This window comes from Pelodiscus sinensis, chromosome 8 (genome assembly GCF_049634645.1).
Source record: "Pelodiscus sinensis isolate JC-2024 chromosome 8, ASM4963464v1, whole genome shotgun sequence".
Taxonomy (NCBI): domain Eukaryota; kingdom Metazoa; phylum Chordata; order Testudines; family Trionychidae; genus Pelodiscus; species Pelodiscus sinensis.
The window spans coordinates 52,370,450-52,383,634 of NC_134718.1; the positions used below are offsets into that span (position 1 = coordinate 52,370,450).

General features: G+C 45.3%; 1 protein-coding gene across 2 annotated transcripts in view; it reads right to left on the minus strand.

Moving 5' to 3' along the window:
• DOCK1 (dedicator of cytokinesis 1) overlaps positions 1 to 12,996 on the minus strand; it is a 572,428-nt gene extending 559,432 nt beyond the window's left edge. The window contains exon 1 of one of the 2 annotated variants that reach the window (XM_075935276.1): positions 12,572 to 12,996. In XM_075935276.1, the coding sequence (XP_075791391.1) occupies positions 12,572 to 12,617 (46 nt within the window). In that variant the 5' untranslated portion in view covers positions 12,618 to 12,996. The remainder of the gene's footprint in view (positions 1 to 12,571) is intronic. The other variant, XM_075935277.1, reaches the window with a different exon arrangement.
• Positions 12,997 to 13,185: the final 189 nt, after the last annotated feature.

The window sequence follows — 13,185 nt, forward strand, 5'->3', positions numbered from 1 at the left end:
AACGTCCACTTCAACTATTTAAGACTAGAAAATGGGAAGGAAGTAAAGAACTAGCAAATGGAAATAAAAATATTTAAATGGGAAAAAATGTTCTTAAGTCATAATTTTTATCTACCTTTGTATGAAATACTTTACGTGCCAGATAATTTACACCAAGAAAATAAACCACACACCCTAGAAAAGGATCAGATTTGACAGGGAGATGGTCAATATTGCAAGTTGCCTGCTTAGCACTATATTTCTTATATTCAGAGAAATCAGTTACCACTCTCTTCCTAAGACCAAACAGAACTCTTCATAGAATCCCAGGAAAGGTACACCCAATGTAGTTCAACCACCAAGAAAGCATTTTATCCAGAGGCTAATTTAATAGATATTTTAAAACATTCCTGAAAACTCCCTCAAATGTATCAGGTCTAATCCCACCAAAAGACACTTGGGTAAATTTGTATACTGTAATAAAGGGGAGGACATACATAACTGACATGTTGGCACTGGAGAATCAGAAGCTATTGCCAATAAATATTCATGAAAAATGTATCAGTGTATTAACAACGGAAATTCCCCTCTTCTAGTGCTAAAAGAACAGCTCCATCAGGCACCAATCAAAATATCAGAAGAAATCAGATTGCTTCTTTAAGAATCATAGTCACATCTTTTATGAAACTAAGTCTGTAAGTACATTTGCCATTTTATTTGTTTTAATTGAAAGAGTGAATTATACTGTAACTACAAACCAAATCCTGAGAGAGGCTGAGCACCTAGGCTCCGTGTAAGCTGTGCGCCCATGCAGGCGCACAGGCCTTTTCTGAGCCCCATGCAAAGGTTCAGAGCTCCCCATGCAGGCAGGGAGCTCAGCTGATTGTCTGGAGCAGGGCACTGGACCTCTCTGAAGAACAGAAGCAGCAGCAGCTGCCTGCTATAAATGGAGAAGCGGATTCCAGCCTCTACTCCAGGGATGGGCAAAAGATGATCTGCAGGCCGGATTTGGGCGCGAGAGCCTCAGCTGGCTCCCTGCCTGCCCTGCATCCACTCAGCACTCAGGAAATCCGGGTGCAAGGCCACGTATGAGTTTCTGAAGGCTGAGAGCCTGGAGGGAAGGGGAGAGGCTTCTCATGCTGCCCCCACCCTCAGTAGCTCCCACTGGACAGTTTCAACCAACAGCAGCTGCCTCTTTGCAGGACAGGTATCATATGAAATGCTCCTCCTCCCTCTTCCCCCTGGCTCACAGAATTCAGTTCAGAGCAATAAACCTGGCTCCTGCAGCTCCCCTGTGCATGTACAGGGGCTGGAAGGCAGGGACCCTGGCTAAGGAACCTGCTGGGCTGCTGGCTGGGAGCCAGATAAGGTCTCACAATCAGAGCTTCTCTCTAGCACCCCAGCCCACCCCATGTAATCCAAACTTTTTGCATGCCTGCTCTAGCCCCCATACACCTTCCCAGACACTGCAACCCCTCCTAACCCTTCCTCCGGTCACAAACCCCTCAGACCTTGCACCCCAACCTGCTATCCCTGGTTAAAGCCCAAATCCCTGTACCCCCCCCTGCACTCCTGTCCCAGGTCACAATGTTGTCCCAGGCCCTGCACCCCCCTCCGCTCCCAAGTCCGTTGCCCCAGGTCACAATCCTCTACTTCACCCAAACCCCCTCACAGATGCCACACCCCAATCTCTTACCCCAAGCTCCCTTCTGCACTCAGCCTCCATCCCAGACCCCTGGACCTCCTCCATTAATATAATGGAAGAGTGCAGCCCTCGACCACTTACCAAATTCTTGGAGTGGACCACCCATTAAACATTATTGCCCACCCCTGTGTTAGTGACTTAAAGTAAGAAAGAAAAAGATTCTATTAACCAAATTTTTTTGAGTGTTGCAGATATCTAAAACGCTGATCTTAATGATTTTTTTAAAAATCCTGTGTTACTAATTAATACATGGTAAACTGTATTCCATTAAGGCCAGATCTTTGCTATCTGGTAGAGTTCTGGCTCTTATAAGTCAGAAGCAGCAAGTACTAGGTATGATGCCAGCTGTTTTGTAGAATGAAACCTTATTTGCAAGATCTTTGAAACATGCATCTGTCTGTTAGATAAAATGATGATACATGTACTCCAAGGTCTCAGAGGGGTAACCGTGTTAGTGTGTAACTAAAAAACTTTAAAAAAACCACAATGGTTCTATAGCACTTTATATATTTTTGTTGGTCTAAAAAGCATCATGAGCTTTCTTGACCATAACCCACTTCTTCAGACAAGGGTAGTGTTAATTTTCTTTTTATTTGATTTCATATTAAATAATCATAAGCATTGTTCCTTGTTAATTATCCCTTGTTTTAATAAATTTTCTTCCTCACCTATGGACTATTTAAAATATATATTTATACTTAAGGTTTTTATTGGTACTGGTGGATGCACATCCACACACTACGTCAATATTGGTGTTGCACTTTAGAAATTTCAACCCACCCAAAAGAAAATTCAACCTTCCCAAGGTTGGAAAATCTTAGCGGGAGCAGTCCCCTTCAATGTGATTTTCGAGAGCTCAGCTCCTTTCATGACTTGTCCCAAGCAGAGGAAATTCTGAAATTTAACCATGATTACCTGTTCCATTAACACATATCAATCTTCACTGGCTTCAAGGGACTTGAAAGAGGCCTTATTTACTTGTTGAAATGTATTGCACAATTCTGCATAAAACTATCAAGAATTAAACTATCAGTACTTTTTCCTAATGTAATCTCACAAAATAATTACATATATGAAAGGACTTAAAAACAAGTATTTTATGATTATTTAAACTGATAAAGAGGTTTAGACTTATATCATAACCCATGTTTACAATAATTATTTTTAAAAGTTCTCTTTGGGAGCGCCTTGTACGATACACATTTTATTTTCATGAGAGTCCCAGGAGAACAGCAGTAATGCAATGTTGCTTTAGCACAGCACAAACAATAAAAAGCACGACACTCAAGATAATCTAACAGAGAGCATAGAGAGCAGCTGCAATTTCAATAAGCTATTTAAACCAGGAAACTCCAAATGAAGTCTGGCACAATGTCCTTGACTCACCTCAGACATTACTAGCATACACAGAAACAGTAGCATGAGAAGGAAAGTGTCAGTCTTACAATACCCAGGCCTCTATTGTATGACACTGAACATATCATATGTATTTTAATGTCGGTGTTGGCTTTTGGTCAAGTTCCCCATCCACAGAAGTTTAACTATCCTACATGACCTGTCAGAGAACTATCCTGAATTACTGGGAGGATGGGTTCACTGTAATACATCTATTCCTTCAGTTATGAACCTTTTCTTCTTGACATAATTCTGGGATCCCATGAATACAAAATCAACAGCTCTACAACTTGAAACTATGAGAAGAGTCCCATATACTGGCCTCAGGCCAGTCAAAGCCTTCCATATAGTGCCAAGCCTTATACAGATTGTACCTCTATAAACCGGGACACTCTGGTCTCGCAACACCCAGGGTTCAGCAGGACCACCGAGGTCCCAGGATCAGAGAGTGCCAGCATGCTGGTGGGGGGACAGGAGCCCAGCATGCAGGAGGGGGCAGGAGTCCGGCACACATGGTCTGAGTGGAGAACAAGGGAGCCCTGCGCAGGGCTCAGCTGGGCTGGGAGGGAAGGGTCAGAAAGGACAGCAGCTGGCCCAGCTGGGCTGGAGGGGGAACAGAAAGCCCAGCTCATGACCCAGCTGGTTGACCCAGCTGGTCTGGTCTGCCAGGGGAGCTGGGAAGCCTGGTGGGGCAGCAGGGCAAGGGGTGGGGCCAGCAGTAAGGGGGTGAGAAGTGACAAGGTCCAGAAAAAACCCTTATCCATGATGCTGGACCAGGAAGGTCTAACCTGTACTAACAATCTTTCTCCCTCTGTCTTTGATTGGAAGGCTTGACTCAGTGAGGGGAGCTGTACTACAGAGGCTCCCATGCTTTTGAGTCCCCTGCTTTGTCGGCACCCAGTTTCATGCCATATCCCTACACTATTTTGTAGAACTAATGCAATCATTCAACCATTCTCCCAGTTGCCAATATCCTCAGTCAGCTCGCTCCTTCTGTTATTAAAATGTTCCCACATACTCCCCCTGACACGAATCCGTGACTCAGTTAGCTGCTACTATATCCCATCCTGAAATCAGCCTGAAGCCCATATTGTCTTATTTCTTGCAGAGCCTTGTAAAACCTACGGGCAGCCTCATCAGCAAGTTTAACAAGATGTCACCAGTGACAGGCAACTTAAAGAGGTTTGCAGTAAGTCACAGTTGTGCCTTTTATTGGATAAAATAAGATCTAATCATTTATGTGAACAACCTATGGCAACCTATGTATAAGATATAAGCCAGTACTCTGCTCAGAGCTAACAGTTAGTATCCCTTCCCTCGTGTAGAAGCAATACTTTGTGTTTAAAAGGCTAGAGGTAGAGTTCTTTTACCCATGTCACATAAACATACTATAGCAGAGTAGGGTAATGCTTGTACTCAAACCTGGCTACAAACTGCTAGATCAAAAATACTATGCCAAGAAAATGATTTAGCATCCTTTATTAGACCTGCAAGTACAGCGCTAATGGATGCCACTTGGTGAAACTACCTAGCTCTGTGCTCATATCAGAATATGGATTGTCATGTCAGAGAACCTTCCTTCACAATCTTCTTTCTCCTTGAATTTATTAAAATGGTCAGCTGATCCAAAGCCAAGAGCACAGTGGTAAGGATAAGATTTTATGGAACTGAAGCAGACAACAACTAGCAGAACTCTTCATGCCTTTAGACTGTAAGCCAGTCAGAGCAGAATGCCAAAGAACATGCAGAGGCATGAAAGTAGTACAGGTTGAAGGTATTACCACAGATTTGGGAGGTAGGTGGCCCACTCTGGACAAAGAGATTCACCAATGCACTTTCAACCCACCACCCTGCGGCTACTGAGTAGATGAACCTTCTTTAACCAGTCTTCTGAAATCAGGGTAGGGTATAAGGCATGAATGGCAGCAGAGAATACGAAGGGTACCATAAAACAATAGTGATATAGTGAGTCCATTTATAACAAGTGTCATTTGCTGGGAAAAATATTCTTGCTTAGCGATGATAGTAAAGTCCTGATCTCTGGAGCACCCTGGGATCATGTTCACATTAGTGCCCATGAATCTACACTTGTGGTCAACTAAGCCCTATATAATGATAGAGTCCTGGGCAAACTATTGGCATATGAGTCCCATCAATGGCCCTCGCCCAATCTGGAATTATTAAAGTCAGGGATTATTTCAAGAACACATGAAATTAGGAACCCAGGAATTATTTCAAAGCCCACCACCTTTGAGTACACAGAATCCTAATCATAAGTCCTTGACACAACAAGCCCCATAGCTGATTTGCCAACTCCAAACTAGTTAGACATGGACCTGCAGCAGATGGGGGTAGTCAGCCTCCGTAATATATATAGTAGCCCAATGTCTGTGACTCTGTAATGCTGAAATGCTGGCTGTTCCCTCTGGGTGGCGCTGTTGCCTCTCACCATGGCATTCGGCTGACTTCTGCACAGCTGAACTGAGCCACTGTGGGGGAGGAAGTGGCACAAGCAGCCGTTTGGGCCCCGCGGTCCCCATGCAGCACATGATGGCCACTTGCGCTGCTTGCTCCCCCGCAGCGGCCCGGCTGAATGGCGCAGAAGTCTGCCGAGCATCACAGTGGGAGGAGAAGGGGGGTGGGGCTGCGATGTGCAGCGTGACAGCGGCTCCAAGCTCTGCTCCCTTGCCGTGAACGTCACCGCACCGCCCCCCTTCGCCTCCCGCAGTGATGCTCAGCTGACTTCTGCGCCGCTCAGCTGGGCCGCCGCATGGGAGCAAGTGGTGCAAGCGACCATTTGGGCTCCGTGCTCCCTATGCAGCATGGGGAGCACAGAGACCAAACGGTCATTTGGGCTCCGCGATCCCCTGAGTAAGAGGCAGGAGGGGGAGGAGAAGAGAAAGAGAGAGACAGAGAGGCAGGAGGCAGAAGAGAGCTGAGAGAGAGAGAGAGAGAGAGATGGAGGAAAAGACTGGAGGCTCAGGAGAGAAGACCAATGTGGAGGAGAGACCTAAAAATCCCATCTTATGACAGGCGAATTGGCTAGTATGGCTATAATGATCCAATTCTGGACTGGCATGGCCTCCTTCATACAGGTATCGTGGTACTGGAGGATAGGGGGAAAGCTGATCACAAACCTCCAAGAACATCTCCTTCTTCAGGCAAAAGTTCATCTCAAGTTCACATTATGATATGAATCCATCAGCCCGGAGCTATTCTCCAGAAACATCAGTCTACATAGCGGGACTCTACTGTTCACACAATGCCCATGAGCAGCATCAACTCAGTTACTGCTGACATGTCAGTATGATTTGCTGAGAGGTGCCTTTAGCAAGTGACAAACTGCCACCAAAATGTCCACTAGCATCTTACAGATGCTCCACCTGATACCCAATATAGGATTGTCAGTGTGAAGTGCAATTCTTCCACCAGGTTGAGAACCATATTGATGGTTCCAGCTGCTGGGAGCATGTGGTTACAAAAAGTCTCAGCTGCATGTGATAAATTGGCTAAGACCATTCAAAATACTTCTTCTGGTCAACTCCAGCAGGAGACAGAAAAACAAGTTCCTCCACAACCCAGGGAATCAACACCACAGAAGCTATAGCAGATAAGGGCAGTAGGAACTCTGGAATAAGATATTATGCCCCCAAAGAAGATGAAGATCTGACTACGGTCTGCATAGTGCATCACGGATACACCAGAATGGTTGTGAGGCCTAGGTTTCAGCACAGCATGGATGCTGAAGTTCAGGCTTGGAAACAGTGAATCTACAGGCATGAGTCACACAGATTCAGATTTATCCTGCATCTTCTAAGACTGCTCACCACCACACTTAGCTCTTTTTCTTAGCGTGCATGAGCTCAGACCAGGGCAAAAGAACCAAAATTACAGTGCCTACATCCAGCCCGAAGGCAAGTATATAGTGGGCTGTGTGGTGTGTTTCATGATCATTTGGGACAACACGATGGTGGATAAGCTAGACATGAAGTTCCTGGTAGGGATTAATTGAATACTTGACTAACCACATGAATTCTTAGCAGTTAGTGGGACTATTCCTCCCCTTGCTATCTCCGATATAGAGGCAGCAGGGGAGAGGGAAAGCAAGTAGCCGACTAGATTAACTGATAATCCTAGGCTTACTGGTTAATCGACTAGTTGGCTACTTGTTCACATCCCTATTTCCTGGCCCCCCTGTAAACCAATGGTGTGTGCAGAATGCTGTATATCCATCTGGCTGCCTGCCTACATGCCCCTCCTCTGGTCCCACAGAATTTACTGTATTTCAGAAGCACTGTATATATACATCTTTGTGCAACGATTTGAGATGAGATCCAAAATATAAAATTAAGATATTAGATGTGGGGTGAGAGTGAGGGAAGATAAGTAATCCTACAGTTAAATTAGGTTATCATACTACAGTAAACTTCTGATAATCCGGCACCTTTAGGACCCAGGGGGTGCCGGATTATCAGATATGCTGGACTATCAGAATGGGGGGCTATGAGGGGTCTGGGGTAGGGTGGGGAGATGCCACCCCAGACTCCCTCATAGCCCTCTCTTCTGATAGTCCAGCTCTGCCCTAGGAGTCCCTGATTCAGCCGCTGCTGGTCAGTTTCAGCAGCGGCTGAATCGGGGACGCCTGCAGCAGAGCAGCTAGGGTGATGCTGAGTTGGTCCGGTAGCGCCAACCCTTGGCCCCGTGAGACAAACCCGTCAGCACCCCAGCTGCTCTTGGGGACACCTGGGGCAAAGCACCTGGAGTGCTGACGGGTTGGACCCGCAGCGCTGCTCCTCGGAGCTACTGGACCAACCCGGCAGCACCCCAGCTTCTCTGCCCCAGGTGTCCCCAAGTCAGCCGCTGCAGAAACTGATCAGCGGCTGATCCCGAAAGCCAGAGGCAGAGCTGCTCTGCCCCAGGCTTCCTGGAGTCAGCCCTGGTCAGTTTCAGCAGCGGCTGAATCGGGATGCCTGGGACAGAGCAGCTGGGGCGCTGCTGGGTTGGTCTGGTAGCGCCAAACCTCGACGCTGCGGGGACCAACCCAGCAGCACCCCAGCTGCTCTGTCCCAGGTGTACCCAAGTCAGCTGCTGCTGAAACTGACCAGCGGCTGATTCCAGGAAGCTAGGGCAGAGCAGCTCTGTCTCGGGCTTCCTGGAGTCAGCCGCTGGTCAATTTCAGCAGTGGCTGAATCGGGGACAGCTGGGGTGCTGCCGGGTTGGTCCCGCAGCCCCCAGGGGCAGCGCTACTGGACCTACCCGGCAGCACTCCAGCTGTTCTGCCCCCTGCTTCCTGGATTCAGCGCTGGTCACTTTTAGCAGTGGCTGAATCGGGGAAGCTGGGGGCAGAGCAGCTCCAATGGTCCGGCTGCCTGGAGCACTTCCGGGTTCCTGATGGTGCCGGACCATCAGGAGTGCCGGACCGTCAGATGCCGGACCATCGGAGTTTTACTGTAGTAGTTTAAATTATGCTTTGTGTTTATCCAATAATGATGTTCAGCCTGCTAAGAGACAATACGCTCCTCCCCATGCCCATTGCAGGCCTGAGCTATTCCTGTAAGAAGTGCTATATTCCTGAAGGAAATGAAGCTGAGTCACACTTACAACTGCATTCTGTGATAATATTTATAAACTGCATTACAATGCCTTTCATATAGAGGCAGCAATTTCAGTTTGTACATCCACTGGATATTCAGAATTGTTTATAAATCCCACACCAAAAGATTAGTAGAGAGGAAACACCATTTCTGGGACATTATAGCCTACCACAATATCATACTGACACCACTACCCTTCAGTACACATACAGATAATAAATTATTGAGCTACATATCAATACAGTCAGTAAGTTTGTGGAACTTGATATATTAAAAACATGAGTCACGTACAGAAGCATACAGTTCAAAGGAAAGAAAATACTTTCCTGAGCCACCATAACTGCAACGGAAGTAATAAAAAACAACAAATAAATGAAAGGAGTGTTGTAAGTGATGGCTATTCCTTCTTACAGGTAGCACACTTATAATAAAAGGTGAAATGGCTAAACATTAAATTAATATGCAACACTAAAAGCCAAATGCAATTGAATTAAAAATCTCACTGAAGAAGTGATCAATGTTCCTGTTTTATTCTCAAACCATCGGATCATACTGTTCCACAGTCAATGTTATTAGCAGCATTTTCCAAGACAGCATGGCAAGTAGTTAGGCTGTTTAAAGGGATTTTTTACTTCTTTGATGGAAAGAGGCAACTGAATTAGAAAACTCAGAATAACTTCACTTCATCCATCATTTTCCACAATAATCCCATTAGCCTCTCCCTGATGTCAGAGGCTACACCATATGGGAAGAAATAAAGAACACAACTCAGATTAGAAAGGAAAAGAAGAGACAGAGTTAGGAGAGACGGAAAAGAGGAGAAAAAGCAAAGAGAAGTTGAGAGAAGAAAGAGGTTTCAAGACTCTTTTCACATCTGAGATTTTTAATGGATTCAAAGGCAGTCAGTCAAGTCACTTCCAACAAAGAAATTTCAGTGGGAACACTCTATTACCAACCTTTTAACTAGCTTTTACTCACACATAATTTTAGTACAAAATAAGATGCTTGTTCATGTTCATTTATCCATAAACAAATGCATTTTTAAATGGGAAGGTATTTTCTCTCTTTATGAAAATGTCCATTTTAATAGCTTACTTCCATGGATCAAAGTTATTTCTTCTGTTATAAAACTGATATGCACAAACAGTTTTTAAAACATTTCAGAAGTATTAAGTCTTCCCAAAAAAAACAAAATCTGGCAAGACACAGACATCTCCTAGTTTAATATACAAAGACATGAAAAACAGGCAACCAAATTGAAAATATTAATCATCCTTAGAAGGAAATTCAGTGATGCAGAAAAAAGGATATTCATCCTAAACCTGTTCTGAGAGCCAGATTTTAACAGTGCAGGCAAATGAAAATGTCTATGTTCACTTAGCATCAAATCTAATTTTCCTTCATAGCAACAACACATCTATTCTCAACTCCCACACCCTTGAAATTCATTAGAGAAATTCCATAATGTAGCTAGTGATCATCATTCACAGCTAATGTGGAAAAAAACAGGAAGTTGTTACACCAAATAAAAGCATGAGATTTTTCTATGATCATTAGACTATGGACTAAACTTATATTTAGAATTAAGAAATATAAAGACACTGCACCATTCTGCTACAGACTCGGAAGTTATTCCTATTATAAAGAGATAAAACACTGATTTAACACTAATGTGTCAGGTAGTTCCAAAATACTCCCTCTTTCATAAACATCAAAACCAGTATTTCCATTTCAATCAGTAAAGTCCAGATCTCTGAAACGTGATAGTTTCCCACAATGGATACCAGATTTACTTAAAAAATTAAATTATAACTACTAATCCTTACTCTCTACTCCAACATATCCCCAAAGAAACCAAAATACATCACTTTGGCTCCTGAACAGCAAGCTCTCCAAATTCCTCACCCAATTTTTAGCTTCCTAGCTTTTAGTTAACTGTATTGTACTATATATTAGAAACTGAATTAACTGTCCATGCTTTACCATTAAACTTCCAAAATGCACCTTGGTGGTACTGGAGAAGAGACAGCAAAACAGAATTACACACTGTTGTACTTGTGAAAGACCTTCTATAAAATCTACACTTGAATATAAATCAGTAGTTCTGTGGCACTGCCTTAATTCATCCCACCATGTTAAATAATTCAGATGATACAGATGTGAATTTATATACCGTGTGATCTGAAATAAATACATGCATCCCGTAGCAGCTTTAATTTCTGAAATTCCTTTTTCATTTTCCTTGTTACTGAAGTTGGGTGTCTTGCACACAAAATACTGTTCTGTGTATTATCTGGGCAGAAAGGGTGTACTACTAAACTTGGGACACTCTAACCCAAAGACTTAACATCTGTGCACTACCCAACACAAACCTCTGAAGTTCACTATGCTCCTCCTGCCCAGTCCCAGAACTTCCTTTTCCATAACATACAGTTGTTCTTCAAAAAAAGTAAATAAATACAAAAAGGTTTAGACACATAAAGAACCAGTCAAACTAAAATTCATCTTCACATTTGCAAGCAACGTTGCTAAGAGATCTACTAATTGTCCGGAAAAAAAAACCTTTCAAATGAACATTTCCAAATGGAACTGCAGATTTTATATTTCCTTCCTCAAGAGAAACACTCGTATTTATGCAAGATATAATCTGCTCCCTTCTACTCATAGCATCTGCTTTTGAAATTCAGTACATTTCTAGTTATCTGAATATTCTTCCAAAATACTGACTTTAATGTGGAGACTTCTGAATTAAAAGCCAGATGTATTCTTCCCTCTCATTTCAGGGGGATAGAAGATGTGAAGATAGAAACTGAGAAATATCTAATTATTATTTTCTGCAGAACAGTGCGCCCTTTTCTCTCTCTACCCCCAAATCTTGCTTTTCTTAATGTGGAATAATGAAGACAGAGTGTGCTCAATGTTGTCAAAATATTCACTTGTGCATGATAAGCATTGTTTATACACCCTGCATTTATGAATACTTTCTGAGAGGAACTGACAAACACCCTTTAAAATGTTTGGGATCAGTTCTAGAATGTTACAGTTTATTCACCCATTAGTAGCAGAGCTCTCTCAAAAAATCAGATATAAGCTAACTGTATCCCATTCTACTCATCTAAAATGGAGCAAAAAAAAGGGATAGGGCAGCCTTGTTTTCCTGGTCACTGACATATACCCTCTCCGACGTTTTCAAAGTACGCATTTAGAAACTCAAAGCCGTAAATAAAGGGGGTAACAACCCTGTAATACACTGATGACAAAACCTGTGCTCACCGGGCAGGAGTCTAAGCCGCCTGCAATTAGGCTGCACAATGAACAGGGGGGAAGAGGAGGCGAATCATGTAGATAGCTCCTGCTAGTCAAGGCCGATAAAATCAAAACCAGGCTTGATGTGGGGAGGAGCGGGACTTGAGATATTTGTCAGGGGCAGGGTAATGCCCAACTAGAAAGTTCACAGCCCGGGTCCCACGTTGTACCCTGGGCAGCCTTAGGGAAGGGCGGCCCGCGGGACGTTACTTAGCAGCGAAGTGCCACGGAAGTGCCCGCCAATCCCGCGGAGGAAATGCGATTTCCAATGTGAGCTTCAGGGAAGCGGCAGCTCCCCATTCCCACCCCCGCTACGCCAGGCCTGGCAGAGACGCGCCTGCCCGCCCTCTCCGCCCCAGCCCAGCGCACAGGGCTGCAGCCGCGAGCTCAGGCAGGGCAACCCCCCGGGCAGAGCTCGCCGCGGGCCGGGAGCAGATGCGGACAACAGGCAGAAGGGAAGGGAATAAAGGCGGCAGCCGGAGCAGGGCAGGGAGCGCCGACTCCGGGACTCCCCGCTGGAGAACAAACTTGTGCAAAGTTTGAGTCCAAGCAAACAAGCGGGACCCCGGGGGAGCTGAGGAGAGGGCCTCACCCACGCCGTATTTCTCCTCCCGCTTGGTGGGCACCCAGCGAGTCATGGCGCTGGGGAGGCGCCGAGCCGGGATGGGATGCGGGCACTCCGCTCCTAAGCCGCCATTTTCCAGCCTCGGGACGGGAAAAGTTTGCTCTTGCGGATGGAGAAGTCATGTGGTGCGGGCGGAGTCAGCTCAGGGAGTCCCAGCCCCTTGCAAGCCCGGCTGGAGGAGCCAAGCGTCCGCCGGGATTGCTGGCAGAGCTGGGAGCGGCTGTGCGGCGCCCCACAGGTCTGGCAGAATGATATTCCGGGCCAGCGCAAACCAGCCTCCCATTGCAGCCCCTGCCCAAGCAGACCTGCTCTCAGACAGGCAGACAGCCTGCCCCTGCTCAGGTGAACGTGCCCAAACCGCTGTTACCAAGAAGTCAGTACAAGAGAAGCTAAGATGTACAGTATGTGACTCTTGCCAATTGCCTCCCCCTCCCCCATTAGTACCATCACAGAGCCTAGCTACTGTAACAAAACAATGTGAATCCCTGTTTGACCTAGAGCATGAGCCTAGAGCACCACAGAAAATGTTGGGTTCCAGACAGTTTTGTCCCACATCTCTCAAATAATCAGTCTACCCTCAG